We start from the raw sequence: 22,866 nt of genomic DNA on the forward strand, positions 1-22,866 counted from the left end.
CACTCCAAGGCAGAAGTATGGGCAACCTCGCTGATTTCAACATGAAATATAAAAGGACGTGAAAATAAAATGCATATTTAACCACCCTTTAACTGCGTCTTACGAATCTTCTACCTCCGATCTCAAATAAAGGCTCTATGTCATCATCCGTTCTCATGGCCACTCTTACGCTGTCCGATTTTTCCGCCCGGTACGGGAACGCAGCACCGACCGCACTAGTCTACCCAGCATGCACCGCCGCAGCATACAACATATGAACATAGCCATCTTGTCACCGAGTGAGGGAGGTAACAGTTAGGTTCTCGTCTCAATATCCTCGTTATTCTTAAACAGTGACATTCTGGGACGCTTCCCTCCCCCCTCCGATTCCTTCGACCATAGTTGCGTGTATGGTAAGTGAGCGGTGAAGTGAGTGGAGACTGCGCGGGTGGGAGGGGAGTGGGGGGTGCTTTGGAAAAGATGTCTCGCTTACTTGTTCCGACGTAGGGGGGAGTGTGCGGCAGCCAGTTGGCTTGACACGCTAGCTTTTTGCGAGGGCTGCGGGGCCCTCCTCGGCCCTCAAGTAGCTTCCTCCCGTAGCGGTGGAACACACTCTGCGACAACGGCACCGACCGGGGGAGTCTAACAGACGAGGCAGGCAACCCCCCCCGGACTTTGAGACAACTCCGTCCGACGAGTGGACGTCGTCTGAGTCGTGAATCGCATCCGGAGACGCGAAAGGGATGGCGCAGATTCACCTCAATTACAATTAATCCTAAAATATATCCAAGTGTGCCGTTTAGTAACTCTAGTCAATTTTAACCCCAGAAAAAAACACAACACCGCCTGATGGACAGAATGAATTTGCCTGCTGTGTAATTGTCAGCCTGTCCTTTTCTGGTGGAGGAGGTTAGTGACACACTCGAGGTGAGGAATTGGCCTTGCCACTATGTGGAAAATGCCGGCCAAGAAGAAGAGCTGCTTCCAGATCACAAGTGTGACTCAGGCCCAGGTGGCTGCTGTAGGGGCCACGGACGACACGGAGAGCCTAGAGGACCCGGACGAGTCCCGCACAGAGGATGTGTCGTCCGAGATGTACGAGCCAATGTGTGACAGGAATTCGTCAGAAGAAGGGCTGAATAACACCGGAGAGCCAGAGGCGACGGGAGTCATAGCGCCGTCGCAGTTACATCACTTCTCTCTGCTGTCAGTAAATCCCCTGGGGGAGGTTCGGAAAGCGCCCGTGTCTGGTCCCGTTCAGCAGCCAGCCGGGATTGGCTGTACAGCAGTCTTACCCCTCGTCACACAGCAACAAGCGGCCCCGACCTCCAGTTCCGGTCTGGTCATTATGTCTGTAAATGTATCCCAACCCGCTACAGTGCCCAGTCCAGGTCCTCCTCCTCCTGCTGCCACCACAGTGACTTGTACTTCCCGTTTTAGGGTCATCAAACTTGACCATGGTACTGGAGAACCCTTCCGAAGAGGGCGGTGGATGTGTACAGAGTTTTACGAGAAAGAGTCTGATGGTTCTATTGCGAATCGGACTGTTGATGTCACGAGGCGAGATATCAGCGCGACGCCGGAGACTGCTGCAGACAGAGACAGTGCGGTGGGGCATACCACCGGCTCTGTAGTTGCCCCGGCGCCGCATTCGACTCAGGCCTCCGGAGCTTCACCGGATGTCACCCGCATGCATCCAGCGGAGACGTCTGCACAGCAGAACTTCACTACCCGGCAACATGCTGTCAGCGGGTCTGGCCCGCAGATTGTCCTCACTGGTAGCAAGCCCACATCTGTGCCAGTTCAGCCTGTGGTGGTGAGCATCCAGCCCGCTGCTCCTCAGAGCGTCGGCAACGGATTGCCTCACATGCAGAAGTCCCCTATTTTGCCTCCATCAGGCCAGACCCAAGCTTACCAACTTTCCATGGGACACCACCTAACGGGCCTGAACCAGACCGAGTATTATGAACAACAACCTGGAATTGCCACCGGTCAGTCACTTTCAGTGTCAGGCCAGTCCGCAGGGGCACAGACAATGGGACAAGCAACCTCTCCTGCTATGCCTCAAGGGTCTACAGGAGTTTCCATGCCCGTTCATTTTGGGGATGTTGCTGGCGTTGGAGCAGTACTTCCTGGACAGACTGCTCCAAGTCAGACTGGTGGAATGGGAAGTGTTGCTGGCTCCATATTGGTCAGTGGATCTACTCACGGTCAGTATGCCACCACTGGACAGCCCAAACCCCAGGCCCTCCACCCCGCATCCTCTGGTGTGCAAAATGTGCCTGTCACTGCAGCGAACTCCGGCATGCCCCCCACTGTGCCTATTGTGGTGCCCAGTGCCTCCAGCACAGCCGTGCCAAAGGTGACAGCCGCTAGTTTGACTCCAGGTCAGATGACCCAAGGCAAAACACCAGGAGCGTTGGCGGGTCACAGCCTCCTTGTAGCCGGATTTGGACAGGTAGAGGGAGTTCCTGTAAGGAAATCTGATGGGGTTGTCAATGCACAGTCATTTGGGAAGGATCTGGTGAAGCCCCTCATGCCTGAGAGCCTGCAGCTCGCCACGCCAACTGTCAACAGCCTGTTTGGAATCCACATACCAGTCGACGGGGATGAGGACAGGTAACGTGTTTTCTTACTTGGCATCTTTTTGTTTTGTATTTTTTCTGTCTTGCAAATTGTGGGTTGTTAGAGGTCTCACATACCTGGTGAGAATGACATTGTCATCACTAAACTGTAACACATACCCATTATAAATCACAAGCAGGTCAGTATCTCTATAGTGCTTATTGGTATCCTCGTCAGAATTAATCAATCACCATGAAAATGTAGCAGAATAATTAAACTCTCAGGTCTTATAAGTGGTCAAATATTTGTACACATACCAGTACTATACGTCTCTTAAGATGTTTCCTTCGTTATACCATTCCCCCACTGGCTATACGAAATTTTGCTATGTCCCACACACTGCTTTGCTAACTACAGCCTGTGTAATAAGTGGTTGAATAATACTCAATCCAATGTTTTTTTTAATTTTTTTAGTTTTACTGTTCACAGCAAGTTATTTGATAAAATGAATAACTTTGAACATGTATATTCTATTTTCATAATCAAACTTTTCACGTTTCCCTGAAATTGCTGTCCACCCTGTCATTTTGGGGTAACTTCCCTTTTAAGAAACCCTCTGGTGTTTTCACTAGTGATATTACAACTAGCATTTTCTCTTTCTTCAATGGAGGCTGAAACACGGGCCAGTTACACTTTGTTTCATAATTTTCACCACATTATGTGTGTAGTTGGATGTAGTCAAGCTTAGCATGTCCACCCTATCATGTGAAATATCAATTGCTATAACAATCTTCAAGAAATTTTCATTATTTTTGTTAAACAGGACAAATACAGCTTCCTAACCGAATCATGTTGCTAAAGTCCACCATGTGCTCATAAAATGCTCACAGCTGAAATTGTCCACCCTGTCATTGTCCACCCTGTCAGCAAGCTCACATATTTGGCAATTAATTTATAAAAAAGTGTGGCATCTTGACCAATATGCATTTTTACAGCATACATTCTACTTAATACAATGAATTTGAAGTTCAATGGAAAATTTCAACTGTTTTAGTTGAAATGGGGAAGTATCAAAGGGACCTTATGGTGATAGTGACTCAAGTATGTAAATGTTCTCCTACTGTGGGTTGGCTCTATGCACCAACATTTTCCCAAAGTGTTACAGTTTTAAAAAAAAAAAAAGCTGGGACTTCCCTTAGTGTCAGTGAGATGTGCAAGGGATGACGTTTCGAAGGAAGTGATAAGAGGAAGGAAATAGTGTGTCAGATGTTTCTCACTTGTGCTCAGAAAAGTGATGTAGCACGTGTGGAAGAAAACCATCACTGCCTCCGCTTACTCAGAAAACATAACCATGCAAATGATTTACATTTGAAGTAGGGTGTTATGTTTATGTAAATGGATTCAGTTATCACCCACCAGGAAATGTCCATTTTGCACAGTAGATTTAGACTCTTAATTTTTGAATGAAAATTTCATATCGATTATGGTGACTAACATCAGTATCATCGTGTGATGCTAAAATAAATGTAAACAAGAATGTCACAGATACATGCACCAATAACCTTGCAGCAGTTTCACTTTGAATATTAAAAAATATAGATAAAATCACCAATCTTGGCCGAGTTGCAACCAAAATGAATTCTGTACAGAGATGACTCAGAAGTTTGGCATATTGCCCCCCTTAAAAAAAGAAACACAGAAAATAAACACCCCCATACATCTTCCCTAATCCTCTTTGTATGTGGATCTTATCTTAAGTCAGTCCTCATGAAATTCCCCCAAGGTAAATATTCTCACAGCACTGGCTGAAATAATTGTAGTGGTGCTCTGCTTCCACAGGGGAGTCTAATACCTACCCACGCCATACGCATCATACAAGGAGGACATATGAATATATCATGTTCTCACCCCCCCCCCCCCCCAAAAAAAACCCAAAACAAACCATAGTTTAAATCTGTGCTAAGCAAGTAAAATCTTGTGCATCTCTTCAGTGTTGTTGATTGAGGGCATAGGTATTAAGCCCACGATCAAGGATTGATTCGATTCTATAGCCAAACATTTTGATGGGCGCAAGAGTAATTGATTCATAGCAAACCATTTTCTGGGAGTCCTGAATAGGGATATCAGCGAAAGTCAAAAGATAATCTTCACTTTCATGCAGCAGTGTGAATGAAAAAGGTTAGAGCATGGCCGGCCCTAGCCAATGTGGCGCCCTAGGTGAGATTTTATATGGCGCCCCCCCTCCATCAATAATTTAAATAAGCTTTCAAAAAAGTCGAATACCAATAGTTTTTAACATTTCCTTTAATTTATAAGATAACATGCGACACAATTTAAAATAAAACATTTTCTTCATTTGGTTACTCAATCGTTACTGCCAAACAAATCCTGCAAGTAATGGCTGTTACGACAGCTAATAGGACAAACCAAAAGTTGCAAAACTAGACCTGTCATTCTCCCATTCCCCCCCCTTTTTTTTCTTCTTCTTCCCTATGTTCTGGACAGTTTTGGTCATTTTGACATTTCTAGAGTTCTCTGGGGTGACGTCAATAAATTTGCCCAGACAGAGCAAACAGTGTTACCAATCACCCAGAGGAGGGAGTATTTGCTATTATCATTTATAATCATATTCATTGGGAATTTGTTGACATTTGAATCTACATTGTCGGATGTTTTTGCATGTTAAAAGTTAGTTGTCAAGCTTCCCCACTTAAAACAGATTGATTCAGCAATGGAAGATTTCATCTGGATTTTACTCAATGACCAAGAATCATTTTCTTTTTGTCTCATTTTAATTTTTCATTGAGTAGTTTGACAGTTCCTCAACAAGTTTCATTCCTTACATTTGTCTCTAGCAATGAGGTGCTTGTAAGTCCATTGACATCTTCATTTTAATTATATTTAGGATTTTGAGAAATACCGAAAAAAATATGTTGTGTATAATTATGAGAGAGAGAGCTAGAGAGTACACAAATTTGTAATTTCTATACAAAATTTTCTCCACAGCAAATGAGGTCACTGTTGTTTTAACTTTTTAGTTTAACATTAAATAATTAAAGCTTTTACTTCCTTCTAACCCTAAATTCTTCTACATAAGATTATTATTGTCTAGCTGTGATTATGCATCAATAATAAAAAGAGAGTAATCGTTACACAAGTCCAAGTAATTATTTGTTTAAATTGGTCACTTAATTACAGCATAAGCACCAAGGGTTAAGACGCATTCACACTGCACCTAGCACAACGCTGTGCACCGTCAACAACCCATTGGTTTGGAAGGTGCACTGTGATGACATTTCGGCACATCCTTTGGGAGTGATGTTGGCCGAGTTATTTTTGCTTTAAAATAGACAGAGATTGTACAGTGAAAACAGCATGGAGGAGAAAATTGAGGAATCAGTAATTAATGCAGTGTCCTGAACTTTGTGGCACAAAACCGATGACGTACTGTGATTTGGTAAAAATGAAACTGCTCCTTGCTAAGCCTGAAGTACACCTCAAAGCGGTCTTCACGGACAAGCCTAATCTCCCCCAGATCCTGCAGTGCCATTACAATGTGTTCAATCAATATCCAACTGCTGCTCATCTATTACCGGGCTGCAGCCTACTTTATGCCCAAACCAGCAGGAAAAGGCACCATGCTACATCCTGTTCAGTCACTTCGTAACCAGCGCCAAATATGGGCAAGCTTCTGCAGTGCCATCATTCCTGTGCACTACCCTGAGCTGGTCACGATGAAAATCTAGTGCAGTGTGTAAGCTCTATTATTATTCTATAGGTATGCAGTTTACGTTGTTTGGATGACAGTTCTGGTAAAGCTTTTTTTTTTTTCTCTGTAATTGTTTGTTTCTCTGAGAAAACCCAGCCCCTTGACTGATAAGGGCAGGGGTCCCTTACCTCAGCAAAGCCCTATCGGACATGGACATGAAGCAGCACTCTTTCCACTATGCTACCATTTTGCTGATAAGAGCTCTGTCAGTGGGGTGTGCAGACAGACTGGGCTTGATGTATACATTTTCTTTACATTACCTTTTAGGGCCCTCTGAAATGCCAAAATATACATACTGTACTGTATCTAATATGTACACACTGGGTGTTGTGGTATCAGTGTCGCCAGGGCTTTGTACCTGCGGACCGGCGCTTGACATACAAGCTGTGGCAATTGTTAATGTGTAAATGAGGTGCTGAATGACATTCCTTTTCTGCAGCAACTGTTATACTCCAAATAGGTGGAGGAAGTTGCAGAGGGAAACTTGTTGTGTGCTACTTGAGCAGGCATTTGAGCTATACTTCAGTCACCCCTCCACACTCTGCTCTATCTACATTGGTTCTACACTTTATTTTTCTCCCCCCATGTAACACAAATGATACTTACAATCCTACCCCCTCTACTTTTCAACTTGATTTATGTTAATGACGTAGTAATCTGTTTTAAATAGCAAAAATTATGCACACTATTGATTGATATAAACACAGTTGAACAGCCGTAGATAAAATTTCCTCCTTCACCTTGCCACTGCAGTCCTTCAGACTAAACAGCAGAGATACCAAAGTCATGAGAACCAAGATGCTGCTCACATACTTGGAATATGATTCACTCTTTAATGTTTCCCAGATGGGTTCGGCAACCCAAGGTGTAAAAGAACAATGCAACATTGTTATTAAGTACTCTGGGGTTTGCTTCAGTTTTTGCAGAATAATTTGCACAAACAATTTGTGTTTGGAGGTTGGGGGAGATGCAGATGCAGGAATTGGTCATTGTGGAAATTCTGATTCCGATAGTAGACTGGAGAAGTCATTCCAGTGTTTTGATGAGATGAGTGTGGAGAGCGCAGAATGGTGGAAGACTGGTTAGCATGTCTGCCTCACAATTTGGAGTTCTAGGGTTTGAATCTCTGCTCAGGGTTCTCTGGTTTCCTCCCACATCCCCAAAACATGCATGTTAGGTTAACGAAAAACAAAATGTCCATAGATGTGAGTGTGAGTGTAAATGGTTGTCTATCTGTATGTGCCCTGCAATTGGCTGTATAAAAGTTAGGTTCACACAAATTTTTGTCTTAAAAAAAAAAAAAAAAAAATAGCTCCCTCTCTTTTCAGGCAGTATTGACTGGTAAAATCTGGTTAGCAAAGTTCAATTTCACTTACTGAAAACTGTTGGTGCTTGATGTGCTCCATGTCAGAGCGTTGGTAAGGACTTTCGGACGCATCAAGCCTTAACATTCTTCACTAGGGTTGGGCATCGTTTTAATTTGAGGGATTCCGGTCACGATTCCGGTTCCAAACGATTCTCGTTTCCGATTCTTTTAGAGGGCTGGGTCAAAAACGTTTGCATGGTTTAAATAAAGGGTGTCCAAATTATGAACATCAATTTTCTTAGCCACAGCATAGACTAAAATGAACATTTGAACCAGGGTTCCTGATAACTCGTATCAACATCAAACCTATGAGCTAAAAGGCAATGTGTGTGGAACTAACCGAATTGACTATTGAATATTTATTAATTAATGTTTCAGCTAAAAGTTAAATATAGCATTGTTAAAATCATTATTTGGGACTGTTTTATCACGTCAAATGGTTTACATGTGCAAGTTTTAACTTGACTTCCTGTTTTAAGCTTGTAGCGTTTTAATCTGAAGGGTACGCACCGGAACTCAGCATTTGGGCACGAAAAGTAAGTTCACATGGCACCGTTGATTTTTAATGGTAGAACCAAATGCTATAAAACTTTGATTCCTTTCCTTACCCACCGATGAGGCACAGGGTTAGTGTTTGTGATACTGTGAGGCAACGTTTATGTGAATTTTGTCCCAATTCGTTGTGATTAGGCTTTACACGATCAGGATTTTTGGGACCGATCAGCAAGTTTAAAAAAAAAAAAAAAAAAAAAGAAAAAACTATCACGAGATGGAACAATGTGTCTATTTAAATGACTTGTTCATTTTTTGTATATACTTGTTTACTGTATACTGTACCCATCCATCTACCCCATTTTCTGTACAATTTATCCTCACAAGGGTTGAGGTTAAAACACCAATGACCTGTAGGGGGCATTCAAGGATTGGCCACTGACATAAGTTTAGGTCAAATCAACATTACGTGACAGAAATAATGGGTGCTAACTTACTGTTAATTACAGTAAGTACAACTTGCAAACAAGTAGATCTAATAGATTTAATCTATGGAATAATGGGTAGAATAATCCATCCATCCATTTTCTGAGCCGCTTCTCCTCACTAGGGTCACGGGCGTGCTGGAGCCTATCCCACCTATCATCGGGCAGGAGGTGGGGTACACCCTGAACTGGTTGCCAGCCAATCGCAGGGCACATACAAACAAACAACCATTCGCAATCACATTCACACCTACGAGCAATTAGGAGTCTCCAATTCATGCATGTTTTTGGGATGTGGGAGGAAACCGGAGTGCCCGGAGAAAACCCACGCAGGCACAGGGAGAACATGCAAACTCCACACAGGCGGAGCTGGGGATTGAACCCCGGTCCTCAGAACTGTGAGGCTGACGCTGTAACCAGTCGGCCGCCGGGTAGAATAATCTATTCTAAAAATATTTTATAGCTGCTGCCCAAAAGGCAGCATTATTTGATTTAAAGGCATTTAACAACACTGCAAACACTACTATCCCTCAACCTTAAAGCTGATTTCACAAAGAAGTTTTGTTCTTCAGGTTGGACTGACACTTCTTGTCTGATGGCTTTGCATAAATCATCACCTCCAAGCAAGCTAGGGAGGCCCGCCATTGTTCTTACAACCCTGACAACAAAGTCAAAGTTCAAATGATTGAGCTTTGGTTTCAACAAGGTGATAGAGTACTATGCTTTCCATATTGTTTATAGAATATTGCATTGAAGTGGCTTGGAAGTTGAGTAAAACGCTTGATTTGATTTGTTTGCTTAAGCTATTTTCTGCTGTAGCAAAAAGAGGCACTTTAATTTATGGAACAACCCAACCCAATGTGCTGTCAGTCAATATTTAGTCTCATGTTCCCATTTTATCATCCTTTTGTCTGAATGACTTTATACTTTTAGCACTTGCTTTCTGTTGGAATTTATCCTGTGCTCACAAGTTACCTGGTGTGCAAATTCTTGGAATTCGAAACTACTGTATGCCCTTGCATTAATCACATCCTTAGAGAATTTCCTTTGGAAGTGGACTGTGTGAATGGGATGATGAGTAGTAGTTAGCCTGGGACATGCTTTCTTTCTCCTGGAATCCAAATCCTTTGCAACAAACCAAAACAAGACAACCACACCAATTTAAATAGTTTTGACCTACTTCTTCTCTGTGGCAAGTTGATGGCTGTTGCTGAGTGCGTGAAGCCTTATGAGCACCAGCAGTGGGAGGTTTCAACACCCTTGTTAATCCCGCACTTCAACTCGCTGCACCACGTGCGTCCTGATTAGTCTAACTATCCATCTACCCTCTCACTTTTTTTAATTGTCCCCCTTTGCTGAAGATTTTGAAGCCTAATGAAGTCACTTAGAATGGATTGCTCGGAATTGTAAATTTTTTAAACTTGCTATTCGCGTGGAATAGGGACAGAGCTCTGCTGTGAATGGTGAAAATCAGAATAATTGACTACAACTGTATTGTAGGGATGGGCGATTATGGAAAAAATTAATAATCACGATTATTTTGATCGCTATTGAAATCACGATTGAGAAACCAACCAACCAACCGTTATCTGAGCCGCTTATCCCCACAAGGGTCGCGGGAGCGCTGGAGCCTATCCTAGCTATCATCGGGCAAGAGGCGGGGTACACCCTGAACTGGTTGCCAGCCAATGCCAGGGCACATATAAACAAACAACCATTCGCACTCACATTCACACCTACGGGCAATTTAGAGTTTTCAATCAACCTACCATGCATGTTTTTGGGATGTGGGAGGAAACCGGAGTCCCCAGAGAAAACCCACGCAGGCACGGAGAGAACATGCAAACGCCACACAGGCGGGGCCGGGGATTGAACCCCAGTCCTCAGAACTGTGAGGCAGACGCTCTAACCAGTCAAAACTTTTGATATGAAACTTTTCAATTAATTACCTAAACTCAACTTTAAATATAACTTAAAACAACCTGAAAACAAATTAGTAACAGGTAAAATAATGACTCTTTAAAAAAATAGAAAAAAACATGGCTAAAAACATTGGCATGCCTGGGGAAACACTTTTATTTATATATATACAAATATATATATATATATATATATATATATATATATATATGTCAAACAAAAATTATTTCCATTTAGCAAATGGAAATAATGTTGGTATTCCTAATTGACCGAAAAGAGATTTCATGTCGGGGGGGGGAGGAGTGTTTGTCTTTTTATGCAAAGCCATGACTGTATCTGCTGTTCCTGCTATACTTGCCTTTGCCTCTTAGGGGCAGTGTGGTACGTGCATGGAGCTGAATATTTACAGGAAGCTAAAAAAAGAGTAGAAGGACAAAGTCCCAATAAAACTTTAACTTGTTCTTCACAGATTAGGAAGAATATATCCTTGTGAGTATTGTTATAGTGTCTGTCTGTATGTGTTACTAGGGCGTTTCTGTGTGAATATTTATTTGAAGGTAAATCCCTCCCATGATCTAATGCTAATGTTAGGTAGCCCATCAATAGGGTTTTCCATGGACTGTTAGCATAAGCTGGAGATTTCTAAAACATTGTGTGTCTTGTATAAATATACAGTGTGTGTGTGTAATTATTTTTGTTCTGCGTTTAGTTTTACAGTAAAGTCCAATTGGGCTGTCAATAAACAGCTTAAAACACGCTCAGGGAGGGCAGAAGAACCTGCGTCACACGTTTGCTACAAGCAACACGGTACGTTCACAACACAGGAACTTACATACACAACCCGCACTGCGGCACATTAATCTTTTTTCTTCGATTATAGTGTTATGATCGTGAGAAGCCCAAATCGAAATCACGATTACATTTTGATTAATCACCCAGTCCTACTGTATTGCCATGTGTACTGTATGCCATTAGTCCATAAATAAGAGCACATGTACAAGGGCTGCACGATATTGGGAAAATAATTACTTGGATTTTTTTTTTTTTTAACCCTGCGATATATTGCCATGTGGAAAAAATACATAACATACTTGTGACGGGAAAACTAGCACACATTTGTCTTTTTTCCTCGATTTTTTTTTTTTTTAGACACTTTATAAAAGCTTCAGTAGAAAAGAAACTATACTTATAGAGCACAAAGGTGTACTGAATAATTTGTATATAGTCAAGTCATTATATTTAAATGCACTGTAGTACTATTGAGAAGGTAATAGTCCAGCCAGACAAATAAAATAATTTGTGATATTTGATGGAACCTGTAATGACGGGTTGACGTTGATGCGGCGTATGTTTGCTGACTGGGTACCGTCCCACCCCTTGTTTTATGATAGTTTGTTGCTTGAAAGCAAGGAACGATGACCTCATTCCAAGTCATCTGACCTTGATAATTTCAGCCCATTGCTGGCTTTCACTGAGCTTTGAGGTTTAAGCTGTGAAGGGAGATTTTGTCTCGTGGGCTTGCACGTACGTGCATGTGTTGAGGGTCTTTAACACTGTTGTCCATAAAGGAAAAGTGTGCAAGGCATAGGGAGAGGTTTGTGAGAGTGTTTAGTCATGAGGTAATGCGAGGAAGAGTGTGTGTGTGTGTGTGTGTGTGTGTGTGTGTGTTTCTAGGAAAAGAGCCTTGTATTGGTGCTTACACACATGCTATAAATCAAGTCCTTATTCCTGTGTGCAATTTGTGTATATGCTGAGCTATGTGTCCACTTGCTCACTGTTTGCTAAGTTACGTTATATATATTTTTTGCTCGTTTTGGTTTGAGAAATAGTTTTAAAGTGCACAAATGTTTCTGTGTGGGGGGTTGGGGGCGAGGGGACAGTCTGGGGATTTCCTTTCCCTTTTTCAGCATACATCCGTTACTGTAGGACACAATGTTCCCATAGCCAAACATCAGGAATATCTGCGCATTGGACACTTTTTAGGTACACAAGCATGACACTGTGGCTTGGATCACTCGACACTACTGATTACAATGAAATTGGGTAGTGCATGAAAGATTTAATTTTGCTTTAAAATGTATATATGTTTTTATGTAGAACCAATTGATTAATTTTCAATGACTTTCTGGTTACTGCCACCTACAGGACTGGTGTCAAACTCTTACAGTGGTCAATGAAGGACGTTTAATATTGTTTGGCCTTAGCAGAGATTTCCGCTATACTGAGGGGCATTCTAGTCATCTTTGCAAAGATAAAGTTGAGTTGTTTAATGGGATATAATTATACAGTGGTGACTTGATATGCAAGTTTAATTACTTCTGTGATCAGGCTCGTAACTCAAAACAGTGATATCTCAAATCATCTTTCCCTTTGAACTGAATAGAAATGCCATTTATCAGTTCCAGCACCCCCAAAAAGCAAAAATGTTATTTAATAAGAAAAACAGCACTCTATAATGTACTTTTTAAAAGTACTCTGTCAGTACGATATGACAAATAAAATGTGCACGACTCAACCACCAGGGGGCAGACAAGGATATACAAGTATATGGAGACGGTCAAAACCCCCTTGTAAATTGCAGTAATATTATACATTCTGCGCAGAGGATAAAGAATACATTCCTGTGAGTGTTTTTATATTATCTATCTACATGTGTTGGTCAACCTTTCGTGTTCAAATATCTGCTGCCATTCTGTGGCTTGTTGTGAAGTGAGTTGAGTTGAGCTCACTGCCACCATACAGCACTCTTATTAAAATTTTCAAGGCACCGCTTCTGCTTTCCGTTCATTGTGTAGAGGTAATAAAGTTAACATTTCATGTTTAAAATGAAGTTATAATACAAGGCAGACCTTTTTTGGTTACTCATGACAACAGTCAAACAAGTTACAATGTGCAAGAGCATAATAATTGAGGAAGGCGATCTTCAGCCAAGTTTACTAGTGGTGAACAGCTTAAAGAGTATATGGCGCTGCACCTTTCTTTGCGTGTCTGTCGACTTCTGTGCAACTTTGCATGCAGTCAATATCAAATTTTTGTTAAATGAAATGACAAAGGAGTTTTCTCCAGACAAATTCAGTTAATAAGCCAAACCGTTAATTTCCATTGCCATTTCTAAGAATCTCATTTGCGATGATGCATTAGTCTTGTTTCCCTGTTTCAACTGTCCTTATTTCTTTTTCTTTTCCCCCTTTCCTGAATCTGGCTGACACAGGAACCCCTCCAAGGCTTTCTACCAGGCCTTCCAGTCTGGCACCAGATTAAGGGACTCAAAGGCCCACAGTGATAGGTACAGTACGATACTGGAATGGACTGGCCGGGGCCTTGCAAGAGTGCAACAATGTGTGTGCCGTGTTCTTTTGGTAGCTCAGAGCTTTGCAATTGGCCACATGCATGAGTTGAGATTGGAAAAGCCTGGGAGCAAACGCAGAATTGGCCAGTAGACCTCTCACCAACATCTTTGTCTGCCTTTAATATTCTCACATTTCTTCCTCTTGGACTTTCTCTGACACACTTTTGCTGTTGTAATTTAAGGGCATTTAACTTTATACGTTCCATTGTACATTAGAAATGTTTTACAAAAACTAACCCTGTAAAATAGGGGTGGGAAAAGTATTCGATTCCTAGATGCTTTACGATGCAGATGTAAACGATTCATAATCAATTAATATTAATAACGTACATAACAGCCATCTGACCTTTCACTTGTAATTTGCAGCGAATAAAAAAACTCTGATATACGTCAGAGGGAAAAAAAGTTCTAGGACTGGTGTCATATAAGATTCCAAACCCAAAACTATGAGTTTTTCCCATCAACCAGAAGTTCAGTGGGCGAGAAGAAGCGAGAGTTTTGGCAGGACAACTCGTGGCAGATTCACCATGACAGCACACCTGTTCATAATGCCCTGAGCAACTGACCGTTCCTGGCCCAGAAGAACATCGCCGTGATGGAGCAATCTTTCAATCACCCAACCTGTTTTTTTTTTTATTCCCCCTTTCTTAAGCTCAAGGAGGTCATCAATGGGACCTGTTTTGAAGACGAGGACAGCATCAAGATGGCCATGATGACAGTGCTGTGGAGGATCCCGGAAGAATCCTTCCAGGAGTGCATGAAGGCGTGGTCGAGAAGGCTTAGCATATTTTACATTCAATAGGGATTGCTTCGAAGGTGAAAACCTATAGTTTGTAGTCCATCTAAAACCCCAATTCCAATGAAGTTGGGACGTTGTTAAATATAAATAAAAACAATACAATGATTTGAAAATCATGTTCAAACTATATTTAATTGAATACACCAAGACAAGATGTTTAACGTTCAAACTAATCAACTTTATTGTTTTTAGCAAATAATCATTAACTTAGAATTTTATGGCTGCAACACGCTGCAAAAGCTGGGACAGGGTCATGTTTACCACTGTTACATCACCTTTTCCTTTTAACAACATTCAATAAATGTTTGGGAATTGAGGACACTAATTGTTGAAGCTTTGTAGGTGGAATTATTTCCCATTCTTGCTTGTTTTACAGCTTCAGCTGTTCAACAGTCCGGGGTCTCCGTTGTTGTACTTTACGCTTCATAATGCGCCACACATTTTCAATGGGAGACAGGCTTGCTGTGTCTTGCTGAATAAGCAGGGGCGTCCATGAAAATGACGTTGCTTGGATGGCAGCATATGTTTCTCCAAAACCTGTATGTACCTTTCAGCATTAATGGTGCCTTCACAGATGTGTAAGTTACCCATGCCATTGGCACTAACACAGCCCCATACCATCACAGATGCTGGCTTTTGAACTTTGCGTCCATAACAGTCTGGATGGTTCGTTTCCTCTTTGGCCAGGACTCGTCGGACCATAGAACACTTTTCCATCAGTCCATCTTAGATGAGCTCGGGCCCAGAGAAGCCGGCGGCATTTCTGGGTGTTGTTGAGAAATGGCTTTTGCACTTACGGATGTAGCGCTGAACTGTATTTACTGACATTGGTTTTCTGAAGTGTTCCTGAGCCCATGTGGTGATATCCTTTACACATTGATGTCGGTTTTTGATGCAGTGCCGCCTGAGGGATCGAAGCTCACGGGCATTCAATGTTGGTTTTCGGCCTTGCCGCTTACATGCAGTGATTTCTCCAGATTCTCTGAACCTTTTGATGATGATATGGACCGTAGATGATGAAATCCCTACATTCCTTGCAATTTTTACGTTGAGGAACATTGTCCTTAAACTGTGCTTGTGAATGAGTGAGCAATTTAGGGAAGCTCCTTTTATACCCAATCATGGCACCCACCTATTCCCAATTAGTCTGTTCACCTGTGGGAGGGTCCAAACAGGTGTTTGATGAGCATTCCTCAACTTTATCAGTCTTTTTTGCCACCTGTCCCAGCTTTTTTGGAACGTGTTGCAGCCATAAAATTCTAAGTTCATGATTATTTGCTAAAAACAATATAGTTTATCAGTTTGAACATTAAATATCTTCTCTTGGTAGTGTATTCAATTAAATATAGGTTGAACATGATTTGCAAATCATTGTCTTCTGTTTTTATTTATGTTTAACACAATGTCCCAACTTCATTGGAATTGGGGTTGTACTCATTTTCCGTACTGCTTATCCTCACTAGAGTCGCGGGCGCGCCAGAGCCTATCCCAGCTATCTTCGGGCGAAAGGTGTGGGGTACACCCTAAACTGGTCGCCAGCCAATTGCAGCACACACATTAACAAATAACCATTCGCACTCACATTCATACCTACGGGCAATTTAGAGTCTTCATTTAACCTACAATAACATACCATGCATGATTTTGGGATGTGGGAGGAAAGCGGAATATCCGGAGAAAACCCACGCATGGGAGAACATTCAAACTCCACACAGGCTAGGCAGGATTTGAACCTGGGTCCTCAGAACTGTGAGGCAGATGTGCTAAACAGTCTTCACCGGCACGCCCATAGTTGGTAGTTTAGTTTTGAAATATATCTTTTGTGACACTAGTCCTGGAACTTTTTTGACATGACTCATATCATGTAAATCACTCACTTGTGTCTTGGAGCTCAGCCAGGTGCGCATAGCTCCTCCTGCTGCTAGAACAAGAATGCTGTGTGTGATGCAAAACCCAAACCAGCAAAACTAGAAATTATAACGCCTAAATATTTTTTCATTTAACACTTTAAAGTTCATCAGAAACATTTTTGCATTTTCTTAATGAAAGATAATGTATGTAAAATTTGTTTCAATCATGGTAGTATGTCATTACTAGACATTCCACTGATTTTATAGGCCTGATCGGTATCGGCCAATAATTAGCATTTTATGGTGATCGGCTTTGTCATAATTCGCCAATCCGATCAATGACGTCATTGATCAGCTCCCCAAAAGACATTTACTCCGCGTTGCCAACGTGCACAGTCTATTTGAATCCAAAAGCTAGTTTATTTTTAGCCTTGTCGCGTATCTTTTGATGTAGTACTGTAAATATCTGACAGCCAATAAAGTTATTTAGAAAAAAGAAAAAAGCTGGCGGTGTGTGACAGATAACACGACTGAGACAGACATGTAATGCGTGGATCAGACTACAAGACAAATTTGCTCTTTCAGGATTGCACTATGTCAGACTACTGCAATAAAATCTTGTATTCTGATACCACCGCATCCTGTTTTTTACAATCATTGGGCTTTATCTTGTCAACTCAAATGCAACCGGATACACTGGTTACTGTGGCGACGACAACACGAGTGGATCGCGCCGACTGTATTATAAGGACAAAATGGGGAAAAACCTGTGTTGGTGGTCACCGGTGCTCAGGACAGGAGAGGATGTTCGTTTAAGGCTTGTTTGAGGTATGTTCCCATACTTTTAATACGATACGCGTATCGTTCCCGTACTTTTAATACGATACGCGTACCGGCTGGCCGCTTGGCCAGCCGGTACCCATCAGCTGCCTCAGGAGTCCCACATGCCAAAAAGGCCCGATAGGACTCCTTCTTCAGCTTGACGGCATCCCTCACCGTTGGTGTCCACCACCAGGTTCGGGGATTGCCACCACGACAGGCACCAACCAACTTACGGCCACAGCTCCGGTCGGCCGCCTCAGCAACGGAGGCGCGGAACATGGTCCACTCGGACTCGATGTCCCCCGCCTCCCCCGGAACATGAGCAAAGTTCTGTCGGAGGTGGGAGTTGAAACTCCTTCTGACAGGGGATTCCGCCAGACGTTCCCAGCAGACCCTCACAATACGTTTGGGCCTGCCATGTCGGACCGGCTTCTTCCCCCACCATCGGAGCCAACTCACCACCAGGTGGTGATCAGTTGACAGCTCCGCCCCTCTCTTTACCCGAGTGTCCAAGACATGCGGCCGCAAGTCCGATGACACGATCACAAAGTCTATCATCGAACTGCGACCTACGGTGTCCTGGTGCCAAGTGCATGTGTGGACACCCTTATGCTTGAACATGGTGTTTGTTATGGACAATCCATGATGAGCACAGAAGTCCAATAACATAACACCGCTCGGGTTCTGATCGGGGGGGCCGTTCCTCCCAATCACACCCTTCCAGGTCTCACTGTCTTTGCCCAGGTGAGCATTGAAGTCCCCCAGCAGAACGGGGAGCGCTCTCCAGCACCCCCTCCAAGGACTCCAAAAACGGTGGGTACTCTGAACTGCTGTTTGGTGCATAGGCACAAACAACAGTCAGGACCCGCTCCCCCACCCAAAGGCGGAGGGAGGCTACCCTCTCGTCCACCGGGGTGAACCCCAACGTACAGGCGCCGAGCCGGGGAGCAATAAGTATACCCACACCTGCTTGGCGCCTCTCACTGTGGGCAACTCCAGAGTGGAAGAGAGTCCAACCACTCTCGAGAGGACTGGTACCAGAGCCCAAGCTCTGCGTGGAGGCGAGTCAGACTATATCTAGTCAGAACTTCTCGACCTCACACACCAGCTCGGGCTCCTTCCCTGCCAGAGAGGTGACATTCCACGTCCCAACAGCCAGCTTCTGTAGCCGGGGATCGGATCCCACAGGTGGTGAGCCCATGGAAACGGGGACCCACGTTACCCTTTCGGGCTGTGCCCGGCCGGGCCCCATGGGTGCAGGCCCGGGCCACCAGGCGCTCGCCTTCGAGCCCCACATCCGGGCCTGGCCTCAGAGGGGGGCCCCGATGACCCACGTCCGGGCAAGGGAAACCTGAATCCATTTATTGTACTCGTCATAGGGGTTTTTGGAGCCGTGCTTTGTCTGGTCCCTCACCTAGGACCTGTTTGCCATGGGTGACCCTGCCAGGGGCATAAAGCCCCAGACAACTTAGCTCCTAGGATCATTGGGACACACAAACCCCTCCACCACGATAAGGTGACGGCTCAAGGAGGTGCTCTTGGACAACTCTTATGAATATTCTTGGCACTCGTCTGTCAGAAATCTTGTGAGGAGCACCTGATCGAGGTACATTTATGGTGGTATGATTGGCTTTCCACTTGTGGTCCCAACTGTGCTCACTGGAACGTTCAGAAGCTTAGCTATGCGCCTGTAACCAATGCCATCGTTATTTTTTGCAGCAATTAGTTTGCAATGATCATGACCACCAGAGCAACTAGAAACCCATCAGTGACGTGTTCCAATACTTTTTCTCACTTGAAAAGTGGGTGGGTTCAAGCAAAAGGTGTTCTGCCCTGAGTTGTTTAACACATCTCGATGTAAATACCATGAAATAAAAGCAATCACTGGAATTAATTAGTTTGCCATGGTCTTGAGACAGCTCTCTGCTCTTACCCATCATATGATGCATCTTGACTCACACCTTGTCAATGAGACCTTTTTGTTAGCCATCAATTAGGACTGAACCAGCTGATATTCATTCACACTGACAAGGGGCTGGATTGCTGTTTAATTATTGATATTTTAGCAGTCTTGGCTTTCCATGGCTTTTTACACCTCCCTTTCTTCGTGTTCAATACATTTTCCCTGTGTCATTTCACATTATTACACACAACTTAATTTCTGATCTTATTTGTTCTACTTTCTTTGTATGTATGGATTACTTGGGTTTTTCCCAAAATCTGGTGAAATGTTCAGGTCAATAGCACCTTTAGAAAATATATTTAGTGAGAAAAATGGTGACATTTTAAATACTTAATTCAGCCGCTTGTATTCCCTTCAGCTTGTGTGTATTTTTTATATAAATTTGGCCACATTGTTCAAAGTAGTTTCCACAACAAGATGGCATCCGTAACACCAATGAGAGTTTATTGGTTCAAGAACCAGCTTTGGATCGTGAAGTGTAGTCCACTTTTAGCATTCGCATCAAGTTTCACTTCCCAGTAAGCAAGCTGCTCAAACCTTTTATAACCTTCCTGGTCATATGACCGCTCATGTGGCATGAATGAATTTTATAATTCTCCATGCAGTTTTTGTTAGAAATATTTTGGCACCCCTCAGCTTGTTTCTATCAGTGTGCAGTTTAATTACTTATTAACCTGTAAAATCTTGAACAAATGCTCAGCTTAAGCTTGGCTTGTTGCAGCACTCTGTCTGATTCTAAATATACAGTACTGTGCAAAAGTATTGGTCTTCCATTAGATTTGCTATTTTAGCAATGCCATAATAACTTGGTATAACTAAAATGTCACACAGTAGAGCACATACCTCCCCCAGGGTTAGTCTTTTGTTTGTAGTTATATGTATATGTATATGTGTGCACACACACACCGCGTCTAAAATAAGTATTTAACACGTCAGCCTTTTTCTCATTTTATATATTTATATTTCCAAAGGTGTCTTGGTGGGGTGTTGCTTGGTGACCGTGCATACAGGCCATGGAGTGCATTACTCACTGTTTTCTTTGTGACAACAGTACATGCTAATTCCAGGTATTTTTTAAGCTCTCCACAGGTGGTCCTTTGCTCTTGGACAACTCTTCTGATTATTCTTTGTACTCCTGTGTCAGAAATCTTGCAAGGAACACCTGATCGAGGCAAATTTATGATGGTATGATTGGCTTTCCACTTACGAATTATGACCCCAACTGTGCTCACTGGACATTCAGAAGCTTAGATATGCGCCTGCAACAAATGCCATTGTTACCCATCATGAGATGTGTCTTGACTCACACCTTGGCAGTGAGACCTTTTTGTAGGCCATCAATTAGGACTGAACCAGCTGATATCCATTTGCACTGACAAGGGGCTGGAACACTGTTTGATAGATTTTAGGTGTTATCTTGGCTTTCCATGCCTTTTTGAACCTCCCTTTCTTCATGTGTTCAATACTTACTCCCCGTGTCATTTCACATTATTACTTTTTAAATAATGTATTAGCAAATTATGGTGGCATTTGGTCGCCTACAAACAAGCAAGATTACCATGAAATAAAAGATGGAAGTCTGAACTTTTGTCTCATATTTATCTTTAGATCTGAAACCGCAGTGTCTTCAGTATACAACAAAAACAAAGGAATTGATTGGTCTTGCCCTTCCAATACTTTTGGAGGGGACTGTATATTTAGTGAGAAAAATGGTGACATGTTAAATACTTATTTCAGCTGGTGTATTAGATATGCATGAGGTTCTCATGGGACCAAAGGGACACACAGTCCCAACATTTATTTCTGTATGGCATTTATTATCTGCTAATAACAGAGCACTAAAGGAAATGAATGTGAATTGTAGTAAATTGAATATACCCAGCGGCACAGTGTACGACTGGTTAGGACATCTGCATCACAGTTCTGAGGACCCGGGTTCAAATCGGGCCTCGCATTTGTGGAGTTTACACGTTCGCCCCGTCTGCGTCGGTTTTCTCCCGGTAATCCGGTTTCCTCCCACATCCCAAAACAGGCATGTTATGTTAATTGAAGACTCTAAATTGCCCGTAGGTATGAATGTGAGTGGGAATGGTTGGTTGTTTATTTGTGCCCTATGATTGGCTGGCAACCAGTTCAGGGTGTAACCCGCCTCCTGCCCAAAGATAGCTAGGATAGGTGCCCACGACCATAGTGAGGATAAGCGGTGTAGGAAATGGATGGATGAATATACCCAAGTGTTTTTACAATGGTTTGCTCTTGTGTTGGAGTCATCTGCACTGCTACATTGCTGTGGTTCTTATTTCACACCTGACCTACTGGCCTTCAGTGCAACTATTTCTGATGCACAGCACTTGTGGTCAAAAAGAAAAGGCTCCTGTGTGGGCATCCTGTCTGTCAGTTTGACACAGGTTCCTGGCAGTGGATTATTATTTTTTTAATTTGATTTGTTTTTAAGCACACCCGCTTACTCTTTGATTGTTCGTTCCTTCGCAACAGTCTACTCCAAGTCTCCTTAAAGTAAACTGATTTAGTATATGTCATCTTTGGAAGGATGAACATGGCATAGTGTAAAGCGCTACATTTTACATTGCGCTTTACAAGCAGAAGAACACAAAGGCGATGATTTCAAGGTTGTTGGTCTTTTTATATGCGGTGTATTGTTTCTTTTTTTTTTTTTTTAACTCATTATGAAACATATTGTCATAAATTATGTCAGTAATTTTAATACAAATCGTTTGACGCACAACCCTGTGATTTATCAATATCTTTGTACTTGTTTTTGTTTGTACTCTGTGAACAAATTTAGAACATCCTCAGACCATGTGTACACACAAATAATGGAGGATCCTTTTGCTCTGCTATTCCCTAGTCTTAACAACCTATCATAACATTTGTTCATTCTCAGCTCTTAAATAGTTTTTTTATGGTTGTTTTGTGCCACATTCTGTAATTTAACTGTGAAATTAATTACATGATTAAAATGACTTTGATATGTTATCGGTTTCTGTGTTTAGTAAGCTTTTCGATAATACCAACATTTTGAATTTCGGATAAAGATTAAGAAAGTTTTTAAAGTTTTGGATCAGCCATCTCTTGTGGGGGGGAATCCTCAGCACATTGGCTGACATGCATCAGACGGACGACCTTTTAAAGGGAAATAGGGGCACGATTTATGCAGCTCGGACATCGCAGGGACAAGCCCGTCATGTAGAATGAATTGCGATTCATTAACATACATGTATTTCAACACATTGGTGAACAAGGCCCAGTGTGTAAAGACTACATACTAACTGTCTTGAATGTCTACTTGCTTGAATTCATTGTAAAGATTAATAAAGACCTGTAATAATTATTTACAAATGTAAATGTGGAAGACTTGACTCTTAGAGCCTGTTATAGCACGTGTTCGGCTGGTTTTTGTTCCACATACCCACGACTGTTTCTAATAGACTTTTCATTAACAGATCTATTGGAAATGAACTCCACTGATGCCGATTACAGGTGTTG

General features: G+C 42.5%; 1 protein-coding gene across 4 annotated transcripts in view; it reads left to right on the top strand.

The window, feature by feature from the left end:
- The first annotated feature begins 266 nt into the window (after nt 1-266).
- The window catches only part of LOC133411201 (TSC22 domain family protein 2-like), a 34,494-nt gene continuing 11,894 nt past the window's right edge, over nt 267-22,866 (top strand). The window contains exons 1-3 of one of the 4 annotated variants that reach the window (XR_009769630.1): nt 267-2,598; nt 13,788-13,862; nt 14,578-14,741. Coding sequence is in view for 2 of the 4 variants with exons in the window: in XM_061693230.1 (XP_061549214.1) it covers nt 929-2,598; nt 13,788-13,862 (1,745 nt within the window). In the remaining 2 variants the exon portion in view is untranslated. The remainder of the gene's footprint in view (nt 2,599-13,787; nt 13,863-14,577; nt 14,742-22,866) is intronic. The other 3 variants (XR_009769631.1, XM_061693230.1, XM_061693231.1) reach the window with 3 other exon arrangements.

This window comes from Phycodurus eques, chromosome 13, assembly GCF_024500275.1.
Source record: "Phycodurus eques isolate BA_2022a chromosome 13, UOR_Pequ_1.1, whole genome shotgun sequence".
Classification (NCBI taxonomy): domain Eukaryota; kingdom Metazoa; phylum Chordata; class Actinopteri; order Syngnathiformes; family Syngnathidae; genus Phycodurus; species Phycodurus eques.